The sequence below is a fragment of the Phoca vitulina genome, unplaced genomic scaffold, assembly GCF_004348235.1.
Source record: "Phoca vitulina isolate PV1807 unplaced genomic scaffold, GSC_HSeal_1.0 scaffold31, whole genome shotgun sequence".
NCBI lineage: Eukaryota > Metazoa > Chordata > Mammalia > Carnivora > Phocidae > Phoca > Phoca vitulina.
The window spans coordinates 19,746,398-19,765,073 of record NW_022589734.1 but is presented as its reverse complement, the minus strand read 5'-3'; the positions used below and the strand labels follow the sequence as shown (position 1 = coordinate 19,765,073).

General features: G+C 45.2%; 1 protein-coding gene across 4 annotated transcripts in view; it reads left to right on the top strand.

Moving 5' to 3' along the window:
• The first annotated feature begins 245 nt into the window (after nt 1–245).
• MBOAT1 (membrane bound O-acyltransferase domain containing 1) overlaps nt 246–18,676 on the top strand; it is a 109,402-nt gene continuing 90,971 nt past the window's right edge. For all 4 annotated transcript variants that reach the window (XM_032424770.1, XM_032424774.1, XM_032424773.1 and 1 more), the window contains exon 1: nt 246–464. In XM_032424770.1, the coding sequence (XP_032280661.1) occupies nt 369–464 (96 nt within the window). In that variant the 5' untranslated portion in view covers nt 246–368. The remainder of the gene's footprint in view (nt 465–18,676) is intronic.

Genomic DNA, 18,676 nt, shown 5'->3' with positions numbered 1-18,676 from the left:
GGGTTCAGGCCGGGCTGGGCGGGCCGGGTGGCGCTCGCGGCCGGGCTCCGCTTCCCCACTTTTCCTCCCTCCCTCCTCCTCCCGGGGCCGTCCCGGGCGGCCGAGCCAATGAGCGCCGAGAGGAGGGCAGCGGGAAGCGGAGCGCGCCCGGCCGCGGCCCTCCTACCGCGCGCGGGGCCGCCGCGCCAACGCCAAGTTTGCACCCCGGGAGCTTGCGCGCGTCGCGGCCCCCCGGCCTGGTCGCTCGGTGCCCGCGAGGGAGGCGGCCGCGCGTGCCTGGGGCAGCCGCCCGCGAGCACTCGGGCTGGAGGCCGGCGAGCGGGGTGGCACGGGCTGGGGCCGGGACAGCCGCCTCCCGAAGATGCAGGATGGCAGCAGAGCCGCCGTCCAGCCTCTCCTACCGCACCACGGGCTCCACCTGCCTGCACCCGCTCAGCGAGCTCCTGGGCATCCCTCTGGACCAGGTAACCGCGGGCGGCCTGGCCGCGCCTGGGGCGAGGGGCGCAGGGACCCTCGTCCCGAGCCACTGCGGGCGTGCGGGCCGGGGGGCACATCTTAGCCACAACACCCCCCCCCCCAACCTCCCCAGCAGATTTTATAGCTACACGCACTCGACAGGTGGGCGTTTTTTCTAACTTGATGTTTTTGTTCTGTAAGTGTGGGGGAAAAAAAATTGGTATACCCTGCAAGACAGGTTCAAATGAACTTTTTTTTTTTTCTTTTTGAGGTTTTGGGTTGCCTCGTTTCCTGTAACCAAGTTCTAAAGTATTGTGTTAAGTGAATCAAGTGTTTTTTTTTTTCTCGCACCAGTGTCGTCGAGTCTTTATTATTTTTAATCTAGATACCTCTACTTAATATTGTGCTCGCTTCGGCAGCACATATACTAAAAAAATTGGAAAGATCTCCCTACTTAAAAGATAAGGTTGATTAGTCTGTAGGCTCCAGCCTATACCTTTGGAACAGAGACTTGGGTTTTCGACTTTGGCGGTGAAACTTGTCACATCAGGGGGTGGCAATGTTTTGTACCATGTGCTATGTCCATCGGAAAGGGAGGAGTTACACCAGGACCCTATGGTTTTCTGAGGGGCTTTACTTTATTCAGTGGGCTTATCCTTGAGGTCCCAGGCTCCTGAGTGAGTTCGGTTAGTGGGAGAAGAGAGGCACCGTGGAAGTTAGTTGGACTGTCCAGGAATTGTCTGCTACTATTAAAATAGAAAATGGCAGTAAAGAACAGTAATTCTTGGTAAGAAATCTGCTGGAGGGTTGAGGCTGTCTTACTCATTTTCCTGTCTCTTTAGGTGCTGCAAACTAGATCTGCTATGTATTTCATAGTGAGTCAATAAATACATGTTGATTTAAATGGAATGGGGAGTGCCGGAGGGGGGCCCATTGTATTCTCATTTGGTTTCATACTGAGGTTTGCTCCAGGTTTCTTCCTTTGCTTTTTACTAGTGATTTTTTTTTTCTTTCCTCTTCTTCTTCCCCCCCCGCCCCCCCCAAACGGGAGTATACCCGCTGCCCTCTCCACTCACATTCCTTCTTCAAGGAGGAAGTGAGAGCTGGCTGTTTGCCTTATTCAGATACTGTTTACTGAGCCACCCCTTCTACCTGGCTCCCTCCAAGGATCTGATGCAGAACTCCACCTCAACCGGGCCAGTTGCCTGCTCATCAGTTGCAAAATCCAGAAAGTTAACAAATTGGGAGAGGTATCAGATGCTAACTGGTGCTTCTGTAAATTACTCTTCAATTCCTAGTGAGGATGGAAGAGATCCAGGGACCTGGGTAAAGGCAGAGATACTAGCAAATTCTTTTGCTCTGAAACTACCTCAGCTCCCAGCTGAATTTCCTTAAGAGGAATGTGTTTTGTACTTACCCCTTCAGCCCCAGCCCCACCCCCATCAGAATTTATTTTAATTGCATTTTCTGTTTTAAGTTATTTGGCATTGCTAGAGAGAGGAATCCAGAGAGGCTTTTTGTTTGGAAAGGGATAGTTAGGGGACCCCCGACAAGTTACAACTGGGAGGTGCTAGTATGATGTTCTTAAGTGCTTTTTAACTGCATCCACCCCATACTCAGTCTCCTAGATTTCTGTCGAAGGAACCTTGTTTTTAATTTGTAAAAAAAAGAATAAAAGAGCCTTAAGGATGTGGAAGGCTGGGAGAAAGGGATTTCTGGGATAAACTGAAGGAGAAATGTGGGTGATGGGCAAGGAAGGAGCCCTTGTGATCTCTTGGATCTTCCGATGGCCCCAGCACCCTCCAGCAGGCTCACGTTCTGAGTGACTTTTGATGGGAGAAGCGTGTATAGGGCAATGCCCCAGCTAGCTCATTTAAGGCCGGGGGAAAATCCCAAACCATAAATAATGTGGTTTGAGGCTAAATTGTGGCTTGGGAATTTGGAAGCTTGATGTGTTTTTCTCCCTCACACTTTCAAAGCCTTTTTAAGGTCTTCGAGGTCAGACTGGACCTGCTCTGCCAGCAAACTTCTTTTGTGACCCGCCGGCTGGTATTCAGCCTCAAAGAGCCCCAGTGTCCTCATGGGTGAAATCAGATCTACATTTTGGAGTTGGGAAATTTTATGTAGATCTGAAATGCCCTACATCTGAAAGGTCCTTCATTCAGACAGGGTCCCAGCGGACAACAGAATTTAACTCAGTGGGTTGCAATGAAGAAACTTTAATGAGCTACTTAGAGGCATGTGGGCAGCATTCAGGGGATGGTCAGGTACCAAAACCTGGACGCGGAAGGGGAGAGGTGAGGGTGTCCTGTTGCCATCGCCCAGTGAGGGCTGAATCCAGTCCCTGCTGAGATGCAGGTAGGAGGCAGAAAGAGAACCTCAGCCCTTCTCCTCTCCACCCTACAGCCTTTCCTCTCCACCCTACAGCCTTTCCGTCTCTTGTCCATTACCCGCAGTGGTCAGACCCTGCCCATGGGTGGCTGATCTGGGGTGCCCGGCTGATGTGGTCTACAGGGGCTCCACCCCTGGGACAGAACTTGGAAGAGGAAGGTAGAGCCAGATCTGGAGGACAATCCAAGGACAGTAGCACAGTCCTTAATAAATGCTTCTGTCCCATTAGAGAGTGACTTTTTATTGGCCTGCAATATGCTAAAAATGATAAAACACGTACTTTTGGTTACTCAAGTAGCTCTTCATATGTCACTGGGAGACATTGAATCTTTCCCCCCCCCCCATCTTAACATTTCATGCTTATATTCGTAATTTCTGAATTGAAGGCGCTTCTGAGAAATGTCTTTGGCCTCTGGGTGTCTCCATGTGGACTAGCTCATTATTCGCAAAATAATAACATAGCATTCTACTACGTGAGTGAAGAACTCTTTCCTTATTTTTCATTTGCTCCTTTCGTTTGTTCTGTGAACTCCTGGGGGAAGCTTGTGTGGGATCGTGAGGAAAAGTCTATGGTTTTCATTTCCCAAGGACTTCACTAGTCTGACATCCTTCTAAAGATGTTACATGTAAAATCATCTTCTTTAATTAGAAACAAGTAGAGCACAGAATTCAGATGCAGAGGGTAGGAAATGAAGGATGGCCGAGGAAGCTCCACAGGTGCCTCACAGATGAGTTCATTGAAAGCTGCATTTCTAAAACACCAGTCTCTGTCTAGCAAGTATGATGCCCTGGCAACTGGTAGGATTATTCAGATAGAAAGCTTCACTTACGCAGGATAAATTAGGTAAGAACTTTTTCTTTCCCATTTAGAGTGAATCAGGGAGCAAAGGATAAGTGTTTTGCCTTATTTTTTAAGTCCTCTATCTGCTCATGCCCTCTCGACTTGGTCGTGGAGTGTGTCACAGTCTGCCTTTCAACTAACCATAGCTTTCAGAGTTTGCAAGACTGATGTGGCCACCGTGATGGACGGATATTGTTGACGTTATTAATTTGCATGGTGTGTGGTCATATGCTAGTGAAAGCTCAGGAAGAAATGGTTTGCTGGCTTTAAGGAATTTCCAATTGAAATGGGGAGGGGCGGGGAGCTCGGTGCCAAGGCTGTTTTTACCCACCGGTACCCCCAGACTTTTGTTTTTGCATGAAGTATCAATTCATTGTTGAATTAGGATTCCTTGTTTGGGTTTCATTCCCCGCCCCCAAGCTAATCAGAAAAAGGGGTAAGGGAAAAATAGCTCAGGACATAAGAACTCAGGAAATGATTTTGAGATTAAAGCAGCAAAGGTTTAGGGACGCCTGGGTGGCTCAGTCAGTTAAGCGTCTTCCTTCTGCTCTGGTCATGATCCCAAGGTCCTGGGATGGAGCCCCTGCATCTGACTCCTTGCTCAGCAGGGAGTCTGCTTCTCCCCCTCCCTGCTGAGCAAGGAGCCCCCTGCTACTGTTACCCTGCTCATGCTCTCTCTCTCCTTCTCTCTCAAATAAATAAATAAAATCTAAAAAAAAAAAAAAAAAAGCAGCAAAGGTTTAGGACAATTAACGTAAGCTTGTGTTACAGTTTAAAAGGCTGGGTGAACGAAGACCCGCTCTAAAGACCTGGCATTCTTGACTAATGGTGAGACCAGTAGTGAGTTTCCATTATTCCACTGGGGCCTCTGACCACAAGGTTTCTTTCCTTGCCTGGAGCTTTTAGTCACTGGTTGGTTCCCTTGCCCATTCTTGGAAAGCCCAACCTTCACGTCTCTTCTTACCTAAATCTTGCCCTTGGTTCAAAGCTCAGCCCACATTCCACACTCATTATTCAATCAATTAAATATTTATCTAATGCTCTTAGTGCCAGGTTCCTGGCCAGGTGGTAGAAATACAAGGATGAAAACAATCCAGGTCCCTGTCCCGGAAGAGCTTCTGTACCAGAAGAGGAGACAAAGGGCCCATGTAAGTCCCAGGTGCTGTACATTCCCCGGCTTGTGCGGGGGCTAACGGAGGTTTGCAGATGGCGCCTGGTGGAACGGAGAAGAGAAGGCCACGGGAAAGCCACGGGACGTGTTGGATTCCTGTAGAATTTACTATTTACCTTTGACATGCTTTACATTTGACACTTAGTAAGCATTACCTCCTATTGTGAGTTAGCTTGCTGTGTTTATATGCTGAATTTCCAACTAATTTAACGTCTCCTCAAGGGAGCGATTTTATCCCTTCTTGTGTTCCAAGGAAATAGTAGGTACTCCATAAATATGTATCACTAGTAACATGTGCCAGTGATAATGATATGCATTATCAAACTTCAGCATATGGAAGGGTGTTTTTAAAGAGGACAGCAGATCGGCTTTTGTGGGGGAAGGGTCCTTTGCCTAACCTACCCCAGCCACTGAGGCTGCCTGCAGGCTCTTCCCTTGGGCTTCTGCCTTGATCGGTCCGCTCTGCACCTTGGGGCTATCCAGTTCATCCCAGCTCAGGATGGGTGTGGGCACGTGGCAGGCCATAGAACATCAGCCCTGCAGAAAGCTGCTCTAGTTTTCTTTTTTGACCTCAGTAGTTCCTGCAAAGTCAGGTCTGCTCTCCCCTTATATCCCTTTCATTGCCTGATACTGGAAATGATTGGCTAGTAGGAGAAAAATAATTTGGTGAGACTGCAAACACATACTGAGTTTCTGCTGTGTTCCCCAAGAATTCCTTGGGGTGTGTTGGGCTGTGATGATTCAAACAGGAATAAAATGGGGCCCATCCTCAAAAATCTTGTTGGGTGAGGCGGGGACAGATTTGTCAACTGGTGTTAAATGCTGCATGCTGTTCCTGGACCAGCATCAGCCTGGACACTAGTTAGAAGTGTACATTCTCTGCTGAGTCCCCCTATCTGCTGCTCTGTGGGCAGACACAGCCCTGGGTGGTTTAGTGAGCCCCCTGCAAAGTCTGAGAACCACTGCTGCACACAGCTAACTGGGATACAAATTAATTGAGCATAGTGGAGGCAGAACGAGGGAAAGATCTACTCTGCTTTGTGGGGGGTGGATGAGATGTGGTTGTCGGAGAGCATCTCGCAGGTGAGGAAGGGCACAAATTGGGTCTTGCGGGATGAAGGAGACTTTATCAGGCACGGTGGGCAGAAAGAACAGCACATACAGAGGTGTGGACGAGTGAAACTGTGCTTTGTTCTAGGAACTGAGAGCCCACTGAAGTGGGTAGTGGGCTGCTGTGTGCGGACTGTGGGATCTGGGTTGGGGAAGAGACCCGGGGTCCCGTCACGAGGAAGCCAAAGGGCTCTGGTGAGGTGTTTGCACTTTATGCTACAGACCAGGGGTCTGCAAACCTTTTCTGTAAAGGGCCAGACAGTAGATATTTTCGGCTTCACAGGTCCTGCAGCCTGTCACAACTCCTCAAGTCTGCCGCTGCATGAAAGCAGCCATGGGTAGTAAGTAAGTATTGACCACAGCTGTAGTCTCATGAAACTTCATTAATGGACCACTTGTGAAATTTCAGTTCCATGTAATTTTTTTTTTTGGCTCTAGAAAATTATGTCTTTTTTTTTTTTTTTTAAGATTTTACCCATCCATTTGACAGAAAGAGAGAGAGCACAAACTGGGGGAGCGGCAGGTAGAGGGAGAAGCAGATTCCCCGCTGAGCAGGGAGCCTGACGTGGGGCTCCATCTCAGGACCCTGGGACCATGACCTGAGCCGGCTTCACTGACTGAGCCCCCTAGGCATCCATTTATGTCTTTTAAAAAAATTTGTATTTAAATTCAAATTAGTTGACCTATAGTGTATTATTAGTTTCAGGAGTAGAATTTAGTGATCCATCAATTGCATATAACACCCCGTGCTCATCACATCAGAGTTTCAGAGAATTTTTAATGCGTCAGAAAATTTTTTCTTTTGTTTTCAAACCCTTAAAAAATAAAAAAAAAAAACTTTTTTTTAAAATTTTTTAAGCAGGCAGGCCACACAAAAACAGGCAGTGGGCTGGGTTTGGCCCGAGGATTGGCTTTTGCAGACCCTTGCTAGAGACTCATTGTCTAACTTAGAGTTTGGTGCATGGACTGTCATGAGAATCCGCTGCCATGTGTCCTTCTGGGATCTGGCCCAAACTGGAGAATGCAGATGCTAGGGTGGAGGGGCTCCCCAGGTGATTCTCAGGCCAACTGAAGTTTAGGGCCATTGTTACCATCAAAGGGAAGGCCCCAAAGGGCTTAAGTCGTGGAGAGATTTTCATTTTGTGACATTTTGTGAAGTGGTGCGGGACTCATGGCTGAAGGCTACAGGGATGGAGGGGGGCAGGGGTCTGAGAATGAGTGAGGGCGCAGGGTCGTCTTTATGGGGGAGTGGAGAAAGAGCCGCCCCGGGTCAATTTAATGCACTGCTGAGCGTAACCAACCCCCTGAAAATCACCCATTTTTAGAGGCACAAGTTTGTGCCAAAATGTGATTTTTCTCTTTCGGCGGCTCCTTCTAGGAGCAAAAGCAAAACCGTTGGGCATTTGCAGAGAAGGTTGCTGGAAAGTTAAGAAGGACAGATGTTGAAAGATGCTGCCGAGTCTTGGAAGTGATGAGAATGAGAAGGGAAACAAGCCAGAACTTGGAGGGACGCTGAGGAGCAGGTGTAGAGGAAGAGAGGGAAGGAAGAGAGCTGGGAGGGCACTGAGGGTTTTTGGGTAGAGCAGTGGAGGTCAGCAGAGGGAGGGAGGTCCGCAGTGGGATGATGAGTCATGGAGGAGGAGGAAGTCAGGAGCGGCAAGTGGCTGCAAGTTGACAAGGGGAGCTTGGTGGCTGGGCACGAGGGTCGGGATGAATGGCAGGCTCCTGGGCAGGTAGGGGTGGCCCCCCTGGGATCCCGGAGTCCTGATAAGCCCGTGACCGACCCTGAATACTGCCGTCTTTCCTGGGACTGCACACAAATGTGGTGGAGAGTTCCTTGGTGGTTCAGCGGAGGTTGCTCTCCGGAGGTGGAGGGCAGCTTGCGGAGATGGTCTGAGAATATCAAGCAGTAAGCTGTGTGGAGGGCAAGACTCTGAGGAATAAACTCCAAATTCCATAGTATTGAGAGGACAGGGCTGGTGGAGTTGGGGACTGTCCCTCGGTCTTGCCCTGCAGGAGAATGAGCAGTCTCCATTCTAGGGGACTCTGGGGGAGTCCAGGAGTTGGGTGGCCCCACTGGAAAGTGCTGACCAGTGTCTCAATCTGGCGGCTCAATTTGACAATAATTGAAGGGAGGATGGAGAGAGTGTAGGCATGACCATATACTTCCTGGCATTTTAAGCAGAGGCCTAGTGGGTCCTGGAGCTTTAGCCCTCCTGCTGTGGGAACAAGAGGTGGTTCTTCACAACCTGGCCTCAGTTTACCTTTCTGGCTTAATGACACCAAAAGCTCTGTATATTGAGTGCTTGTGCTATCAGGCCTCCAGTCGGCTGCTGTACGTCCCGGTCTCCTAGGCACTGCACTGCAGGCCACCCACCACTTACTTCGCTGTGCACCGTGCTGTCACCCCAGTGGGCTCTTTATTTCCTGCACCTCAAATGCAGTATGCCTTTCGCCCCTGCCAGCTTCCTGCCCATGCCCTTCCTTCTCTCTGAGCCTAGTCCTTCCCGGTTCTTATTTCCTAGCTCACCTCCTCCTGCTCTCTGTCACCCTGGCCCTGCTGTCTCCCTCCGCTCCAGGGCCAAATGGGTCCCTTCTTTTTTTTCTGTCTCTCCACAGCATTCTGCATACCACATTGTGGGTCTTACCTTAGGTCTTCGATATTTACTGGTCTTTCTGCTCTGCCTGACTCTGGGAGGCTTCTTTCAATAGCTACTTATTCAGCATCGTATGCCAAATACTGGGTTAGAGTGGGGATACAGAGATTAGTGAGGGTCTGTGCCCCGGGCCTATCCGGGCATGGGGTAGTGGGGATTCCTGGGAGCTGCCGCTTTAGGAGGAGAAGGGGAATGTGCTGGGCTGGGATCAGGTGGGATGGGCAGAATATTCCAGGAAGAAGCAGCTGTTTGAGCAAATGTACTGAGTGAGACTTGACTGGAGAGAAGATGCACATTCTCTGTGGGCAGTGACTGAGGATGAATCTTTGTCGTCTTGGTGTGCTTAGTACACCTTAGGATTGTAATAAATGGCTGTTGATATGGAATTTTATTTACATTCTTGCATTGGAATGAAGGAGTAAATTAAGTTAAACTTGGGAGCCAGTTCGTTTTACCAACTGCTTATGTCTGTATCTGGTTATTTGGAACCTGCAATTCAGTTGATAGGCCTAATTTTTTTTTTTTTTTTTAAGATTTTATTTATTAGAGAGACAGCGAGATCACGAGGAGGGGGGAAGGGTAGAGGGAGAAGCAGACTCCCCATGGAGCAGGGAGCCCAATGCCGGGCTCCATCCCAGGACCCTGGGATCATGGCCTGAGCTGAAGGCAGATACTTAACCGACTGAGCCACGCTGGCGCCCCAATAGGCCTGATTTCTGACGGAAAATTTAACAGAAGGCCCAGTTGCTGATAGTTGGAGGTCAGGCTTGGCTTGTTTAAATATAAAATTCTCTGTTCCCATTTTTATCAAATGGGGTTGAGGTATGCATTGCTTGGAGTTATAAATGCAGATATTAATGTCAATTTAGGGCCAGTTTTCTCAGATTTGCGTGAACCACCCGGGGAAGTCTCCTTTAGCAGCCTGTGGTCAAGTCCCATGTATAAAAGATGCCAAAAACCCAGAACATCTAAGAGTCTTACAGCACGGCCTCTGAAAGATTTCTGAAAAAGATTCTGTCTCAGGAGATACAATCTGGAAATATGTTTTGTAGCAGCGACTTGTAAAAGGAATTCAGAATGTGTAATTTAATAACAGTACTTGGTGGTGTGCTTTCCAGAAGCTTTCTATTTTAAGTAAGTCAACCCTTTCAGTAAACAAGATAAAGGGGAAACTTGCTGCAGTCTTATTAATGGCAATTTCTAGCAGTTTCACCAAGGATCAGTGTCATCAGTAGGAAAAGAAACTTCATGTAGTTTATATGGGTGAAAAATGTGCTTTCCTGAAAGACCACCATCCCTTGGGCTTACAAAGTGTGAGCACCTACCAACACGATGAACTCATTAACCCATTTGTAATGTGTTTTTTGGTTATCCAGAAGTTGTGCCCTTGGTGAATCAGGTACTGACCCCCTTGTAATCGTGGGGCTCTGCCTACAACTTTCTACAGTAGTGAGAGGTTAATCTTTTATGCCTTAGTAATATCAATCTGATTCAAAGGAGGGTTTGGAAAGTCCACAGCAGCATTAAAGCAATTTTAAGTGTTGAACTCAGATTTCTGCTCTCATAGTGCCGGAGATTTCCCAACGTTCCTATTACAAATATTCCATTCTCAGGTGTATTTACCAAACAACAGCTCCGAGCTCAGGTTCTAGTCTCATTTGCAAAAGAGCAGGGGTACCTTTGAATAGATTTTGTTCAGGTGGTTCTAACTTCTTACTTCAAACAAGGAATGAAAATGAAAAAGACCGTGGTTTGTCCCCCCCCCCCCCCCGCCCCCCGCCAGAGCCCCCTGTGCCGCCTCCATCATCTGAAACAGCAGAGGTATTCAGCAGAAGGTTGCTAAGGCCTAGAGGAAGTTGCTAAATTCAGAAGTCATTTTGTGAAATTCCATGAAGTGGTTTAACTGTGAATGTCACCAAGTTAAAACTTATTCTTTTTTTTCCCCCTGGCATTGTATTTTACTCTGTCTTTGTTTTTATTTAATTTTATTTATTTAAATCTTAAAAAGTATTTTTAACTAATTAATTTTGTTCTTTTTATTTTGTCTAAGTACAGTAAAAAAAAAATTAGTTTTCTGACTAGGTAGCTTATATGCTTAGTATCAAAATCACTGAAAAGAGGCTATAATGAGGGGTCCCCCTATTCCCCGCCTTTGCAGCTGCCTGGATCCCCTCCCGCTGATCACGAGTGGCATGCTATCAGAGACAGGCTCTGCACACATGTGCACAAAATCTTTTTGTTTGTTTTTCTAATAATGTACAGCTCTTCCACTCCTTGCCCTTTTTTTTTTTTTTTTAAACTTAACCATGGTCTTTTAGGGAGTGATTCGTATCCGTATAGACAGAGCTTTTGTGACATTTGACTTCCTTTCTGCCTTTTACTGAGAGTTCTGTTTCTGTGCTTCCAGGAACAGCTTGTCCCTTAGCCAAGGCTGACAGTGTTGGCAGCAGTGGTGGGTGAGGAGGTTGGGGAGGGGTCTTCCCACATTGGCACCGCTTCCTCTGTTCTCATTCCTAGGGACTATGGTATTAAACAGCAAAAAATCAGCTGAGTGAATTTAAAGATCAAATTGGCTTTATTCAACCTTTCATGAATTGGGCAGCATCTCATCTAGCAACAGAAAGGAGCTCTGCCAAGCTGTGGAAAAGGAAAGATTTTTAAATGCAGAAACGGGAGTGGAAGAAGGAGTTTAATTAGCACAGAATGCATTGTTTCAGGCAAGGTCCCCTTCCTAAGGGGATCAGAAGGGTCTCTCGGGAGGGATTATCTCACTAGTGCTGACCAGGTAATTCCAAGTTGATTGGCTAAAGTTTACATTCCTAGGGAGTTGAAACTGCCATTAGGTAGATATTCAGTCTTTGCTGATTGGGGCTTAGCACAGGTGACTCCAATTTGGGCCTGCTCTCTCCTTTATAACAATGGAGAGCACCGAGGTTCCCTTCCAATAGCTACATGTGGTGGGGAGAGAGATTGAGGTTTGTTTCCAGTTTCCCCTCAGATGGAGAGAAGTACACTCTGGACTGAGGCATGAGAATATGAGAGATCCCCGCAATTCTTGAGTCACGGGGATGAAAATGGCTCTACCTCTAACCAGCCTGGCATCGGCTGCACTTCTCCAGACCTCTTGGTATGCCCATCTGCTGGAAACCTATTTAGCTCTGAAAGTCTGTGATTGCTGCATCTTCAGTAGTACCAAGGAAGGCTTGGTTTTACATCACAAAGAAACACTTTTTGAGGGTAAAACCCACAAACCAAGGCTCTTTATTTTCCACTTTTTAGTGGATGTAGCTAAAAGGATTGTACGTATAGAATTTTACTTATTTCTGCAAATGAAATGTGTGCGTTTTGGTGCACGTTGGTGGAAGTGAGTTAACCTTTGGAAATCATCTCTCTTCCCTCTGTTGGGGTGGAAGAAATTTTCTCTGCCCTTCACAGACCTTCTAGCTGGACTAAGAGTCAAATTGACATGAGACAGATTAACAGGAGAAAATCAAATTTAATAGTGTATGTACAAGGAATCCACACAAACATGGAAATGCCAAAGACAGGCCACAGGAAGCCTATATGACATCCTGAGCTAAGGAGAGGGGTAGGGTCTGGAGATAACAAAGGGGAGGAACACCATTAGCAGGAAGGTGAGGAGATGTTTGGAAAACAAATGTTGCCCTGGAATGCAAATGAATTTCTTAGGTAAAGAGGAATCTCTGTTAATAGCTCTCGTCCTGGTACCAACTGTCCTTTTCCAATGTAAATTTAGGCAGTGGAGGGGGAGGTAAAGAGCTTTTCCTACACCTGCTGGGTTTTGATTGCTTTTGACTCAAAATAATCTTCATGCCAAAGTGGCCCATCTTGGGGCTTTGTCCTTGACCACCACACCCCCTTGTTAGAACAAGATCAGAATTTAGGAATTGGTGTGCTTTACTCTAGAAAAGAGATCATGTAAGGGAGAACTGCTATTCCTTGTCCACTGGGCTGTTGAGCTGTTTGTCTTCCCTTCTCCATTCTTCTCCAAACAATACATGTTCACTTGTCTGTAGATTATTTAACAAAAGGGAAGCAAACGAACATTTATATGAAATTATATTCAGAGGGTCATCTTATACAAATGTGGAGGAAAGGACAAAATGATTTTTAAATTTTTTTAATGTAAAGCGCCTGTGATGTGGGAAACAAGGGCAAAAAAAAAAAATATTACATTTCCTTACTACATATAACCCATTGGCAAGTCCTTGAAACAAGCAGAGTGACCTTCCTCTAGGAGCTCAGCCTCGATGTTGACACTTTGCTAAAGGCAAAAGGCAATCTTAGCCCAACCCCCCAGGATCCTGTAAGTCTACTTTAACATGTAAAAATTCCTTTGGAAACTTCTTTTTCCTTTATCTCTTACCAGCCCCCCGCACCAAGATATATGTTAGCAAGCATATGGCCCACTGATATACAGCTAGCCCCCTCATGGTCCTGGGAACCTTGTTTCCAGAATACCTTGGAGGTTTGTGCTACCCCTAACCCCCACCCAACTTGAAAGTATATAATGAGTCACCTGTCACAACCCCAGTGCATCTCTTTCTGCCCACAGGTCCTGGCCCTGTGCTTTAATGAAACCACCTTTTTGCACTGAAGATGTCTCAAGAATTCTTTTTTGACCCTTTGCTCTGGACTCCATTTCCATATCACCTGGAGGTGGAGTTTACAAAGGGTATAGCAGTGGACTATCTCACATTTATTTTCATAATCTCAGCTTCATTGAGTTAACATTTACCTCAGTTTTATAGTTAGCTTTACCAAGTTGCAAAACTTAATTTGACTTATGTGGTTTTTATCTTTCTACTGAAGTATTTGAGTGTCTTTAGGCCTATCTTTATCTGATTGCCAGTTCTGTTATCTTAGTTTAAAAGAAGAGCAAAATGTGGTTGTAAACTAAAAATAATCATTTCATCAAGATTTAGGGTGGGGCTCAATTTCTTAATATTGATGAATAATGAATTATGAGTGTGCATCTTAGCTAGGTGGAATTGTAGAGAGAATTTGAAATTGGTAGTGAGCTATAAAACAATTTAGAAATTGACCACTTATGAGTTTTAAAGATTTTATTTATTTGAGAGAGAGAGAGAGAGAGCATCAGTGGGGGGGTAGGGAGAGGAGAAGCCCGCTGAGCAGGGAGCCCGGAGTGGTCCTCAATCCCCGGACCCTGAGATCACGACCTGAGCCGAAGGCAGACACCCAACCGACTGAGCCACCCAGGTGCCTCCACTTATGAGTTTTTATCAGAGCTGGAAAACCATATCTTGTGTACTTGGCAACCTTCAAACGTTTATTAGAGTTATATGTGTCTAGCTTTGGTCCTGTGTTGCAAAGTTTCCAGAAGAATTGGAATGTTAGAAAAGAGCAACGAAAATGGTCATAAGAACAACTTAACTTCACAATTATGTGAAGACTGCTAAACGAAAGGAAATAACTTTGAGTAAAAAAAAGTGACTAAGGTTAGCAAAAGCCACAGAGCATGGAGGGGCCATCAGTGAAGACCTTAAAATGCTGGTTAGGCAACTGTAGTAGGGGTGTACCCGTAATGCATCTCATTTCCCCAAAAACGCCTTGAACATGGTTGCTTCAGAGAGCTCCTTTGTTGTGTTATTTTGTAATTAGCCCTCAGAAGCTCAAGTGAAAATACCAAGGGTGACAACAGTATTTTAGGAAATGATGTGCACATCTTTTAAAGATTGCCCTTTGCTTTGTAGTAGATGGATCACATTCTTCGGTAACATTTTTTTTTTTTAACTTTTTGTTTTGGAGTAATTTTAGATTTATAGAAAAGTTGTAATGATAGTCCAGGGAGTTTTTATATATGCCTCAGCCAGTTTTCCCCAGTGTCAGCATCTTACATTACCATAGTACATTTGTCAAAACTAAAAAAATCAACATGGATATAGAACTATTCAATGAATTTCAGACTTTTCGAATTTCACCAATTTTTCCACTAATATGCTCTTTTTATTCCAGGATCCTGTACCTTGCAATTCACCCATTTTTTTAAAAAAGTGTACAGTTCAAAATGTTTTTTAGTATAGTCACAGAGTTGTGTACCCATTGTCACAATCTAAGTTTGGAACATTTTTGTCCCGCCTGCCCCAAAGAAATCCCCATATCATAGGCAGTTCCTACTTCTTTTCAAATCCTACCTCCCCTTGTCTCCTCCTGCACAGTCCCTGGCAACCACTAACCTACATTCTTTCTCTGCAAATTGACCTATCCTGGCTGTTCCTATAAACGGAGTCATAACAATGTGTGTTTTTTTGTGATTGGTTTCTTTACTTTTCAAGGGTCTTTGGTGAGTTTTGATTGGGTACTCATGCTCTGTTGTATTTTAACTGTAGGGATATTTTGAGACCTGGATTTAAAGCACAATCCTTTTAAGCAAATTTGGGTTTCCTTCTGCCAGGGCACCTGGGAGCACTCCCAATCTGGGCTCACTTAAATTGCATTTTCTCTTTGGATTTTTTTTTTTTTTTTTTTTTGGCCATACAGGGCATGTAAATTTAGGCCTCCAAACTCATTCTCAGGGGCATCTTTGTACATTTTGTCTCTCCACCGAGAGTCATAGCCCATATAAACACGCATCCCACTGTCTTGGCTGTGGGAAGAGCGATGTTCCCTAGTGAGGGGTTGCCTTTCAGGAGTTTAAGAGCAGTCTGGCTTCAAGACATGACTTCACTGCATACATGGTCTCCAGCCCTTCCTCCCACCTCTCCTTTCTTAGCCGGCTTTGTCCCTGGTGCCGAAACTCTGGACTCTCTGGAGCACGTACTCGCGTAATGTCTCATTTCTGCTTTTTTGCATTTCTGCTTTCTTGCATTTCTGGCTTCTGAGGAATTTTCTTACTTTCCCTCCAGTTCAGCTGTGCATGAACATGATCAAGCATGTCAACATGAGCTCATGTTTAGCTTAATAAGCATAGATGGTTTGCAGGTAGGAATATTTTCAGATGTGTGTATATTTAAGAGTTCATATATACACATATTTCCTTTCACTGTCTGCTGAAAGGGTCCGCAGGGAGTGACAATCCATTAGCAGTGAGTAAACCTGTACCCAGATCTTGGCTTCTAATACCTTTCTCCAAGACAAAATAAAAAAACAAACACAAAAACAAAGCTCCTAGTGATGAGAATGTGTCAAATTGACATAGGAACCCATCAAAAGAGCTTGGAACGGGTACAGCTGGAAACATTTGAGCAACCAAGTAAAGAAGCCTTATATTATAGAAGTATAAATTATTGATCTATAATCTGTAGATCATAAGCCAAAGTATAAAGCAAACATCAGTGAGTTCATGCTGACATAAATAAATAACTGAATAAGTAAATACATGGGGGAAAATAGACAAACCTCCTTGCAGAATTCCAAATAATGCTCTTCCCTTGGGGAGGGGGTAGTATAACTTTCCACTCCATGAGTGTGGGCCGTGCGTCGTGACTTCCTTCCAAAGAGGATAGTATGGAAAGGGAAGGTGGGGGGAGAGTAGTTGGACAGTGCAGGAACTTAATAAGCCTGACCTCAGCCAAGTGACAAAGGTCAACATCAACAGTGATAATTATATAGGTAGTGTGTTCCCCTTAATATGGTGTGGGGAAAGCGACACTCTGTCATCTTTCTTTCCAAAATCTGTCACCCTTGTCTAATGATGAGAAAAGCATCAGACAAATCCCAGTTGAGGGAGTCTACAGAGGACCAGACGAGTATTCCTAAAACCATCAAGGTCATCAAACACAAGGAAAGTCTGAGAAACTGTCATAACCAAGTGGAGCCTAAGGAGATATGACAACTAGATGCAATGTGGTTTCCTGCACGGGATTCTGGGACAGAGAAAGGGCACTACATAAAAACTAAAGAAATCTGAATAAAGTATGTGTTCATACATATTTGGAATTTTGGTATTTCAGGGCAGAAAAGCTGGGGCAGATAGGGTAAGTAAGTAAAGATATGGATGACAGGTGGAAGGAAAGCTCTTTTTTTTTTTTTTGGTAGGGACCATCGTGAAATGGAAGGGTGGCAACCTAAGCTGATATGTGAGTAGGTTTCGTGTACCTAGGAAGTGTGAAAGAACCTTTTTATCAGGTAAACATTACTTATCAACTGAAATGCTGGGGTTGTCAGTTTGGGTGTGTTCACAGCCACCAGAGTGGTTTTGCATGTGGGAATATTAGGAAAATCACCTGTTTTCTAAAGCAGACACTGAGGCAGTTTTTTATTTATCAGACAGGTGGGTATATAAAAGATACAACTTCTTTCTCTCTCTTCTGATGAAAAGGAAAATACAGCTTAAGCCCTGGGGAGGTATATGGGTCATAGATACCCTGATTCTATCATCTGGCAATATTTCTACTTTCAGCTTCCGGGCATAGTGCTAATCTAGCTATAAATAAAACTTTTTACAATGAGTGCTTCCTATATACTGTGCTAAATAAACACTGCACGAATTATCTCATGTAAGCCACACAACACCTCTGTGTGGTAAATCACATCCCCCCTGCCCCCATGAAAACCTGGGAAAACATATGTGACTTGTGTGAGTTCCCATGGCTGGTCAGCAGTGCAGCTGGGATTTCAATGCAGGAGTTTTGGGTTCCAACCCTGGACTCTTATCCACTCTTGTATTTTATGTCTAAGGGTATGAAATGCAGCCTCAAAGCAGGAATGGGTAGGAGAATATTTGGGAAATCTGGGAACGAACTAGAATGTAAAGCAGTTTTGCAACTGCCCCGTTTGGCCGTTGTGCAGTCGGGTACCATGATCAGGGGAGTATGTTCTGCTCTCCTGTCCATAGCAGGTGATAACACATAAGGGCAGGTGGCCCCAGTCTACTCTATGCTGGGGCAGTCACAACACCCACCCCCAGTGTTTAGTGCTGGGTTTTAAGAAGAACATTGGAAAACTGAGGTATAGCTGAAGGAAGGTGAGCAGCCTTGTACCTAGTTCGTATGAGGATCGTTGAAGGAAGAACGGGTGTTTGACTTAAAGAAAAGCCTCACATATGATATAACAGTTTTCAGATATTTGAAGAATGTAATTATGCTGTGTCCTCAGAATTAAACTCATGGGACAGAAACTTTAGGGAGGTAGGTTTCAATTCATCAGAAATTTCTTTATTACTGAGAGTTGTGTAGATAAAAGAATTGATGACCATTGAAGTTCATGAGTCCCCCATCCCTGGCAGTATTCAAGCAGAGGCTGTATGATGACGATTCCTGTCATCAGGAGCTATGCCCTTCCTTCCTGTTGTCCCTACCTGTGTGCCCTGAGTCCCATTTCTTATCCAGCTGACACTCCACATGATTCTCGTTTTAGTATTAGTTGACATTTCAGTGGTTTAAGGAGCAACATTTCTCTGTGGGCATTTATGGATCACAAGAAATGTAAGGGTTAAGCAGTAGAGGAATGGTTAGATTAAATCATGGTATTTTCAAGCTATGGAACCACATACAAGTATTAGAGAGAATGAAGGCAGATTTGAAAGATGTCCGTCACATTGAATAAAAGCAAGTTGCTGAATGACATGTATATTATGATCCCATGTCCCATTTAAATTAAAAAAAATCAAAATGCTCTTCCTCTCTCTCTAGTTCTGGAATGATAGTTACCAAAATGTAGCTAGTGGTCACAGTGACCTTGATGCTCTCAACAGTCATCCAGATTATTGGGGAGGGCCAAGGAAACTTTAACATTTTTACATCTCTATTTTTTTTAAACATAGTATTTTGGCAGGTAAAAACCTTAAAAGGAAAGAGCTTCAAGACCCAAAGGAGTGAAACAGTTGTGCGAAATAACAGTGTGGTGTGGTGGTTGCTTTCGGGCTATCCTGGTCATGGAGCCCATAGGGTTGCGGAGAAAGGTGTCAGGAGAAGAAGAAGATGGAGTTGTTATACACTTGGAGTCCCAAGGATCTTGGCAAATGGGACTATGCTTGACAGGAATGAGGAGACTGAAAATAGAGGCTGACTAACAAGGTGAAACAATGTGACTTCTGCTTGGGCTATGTTAAGATGAGAGCAGGATTTC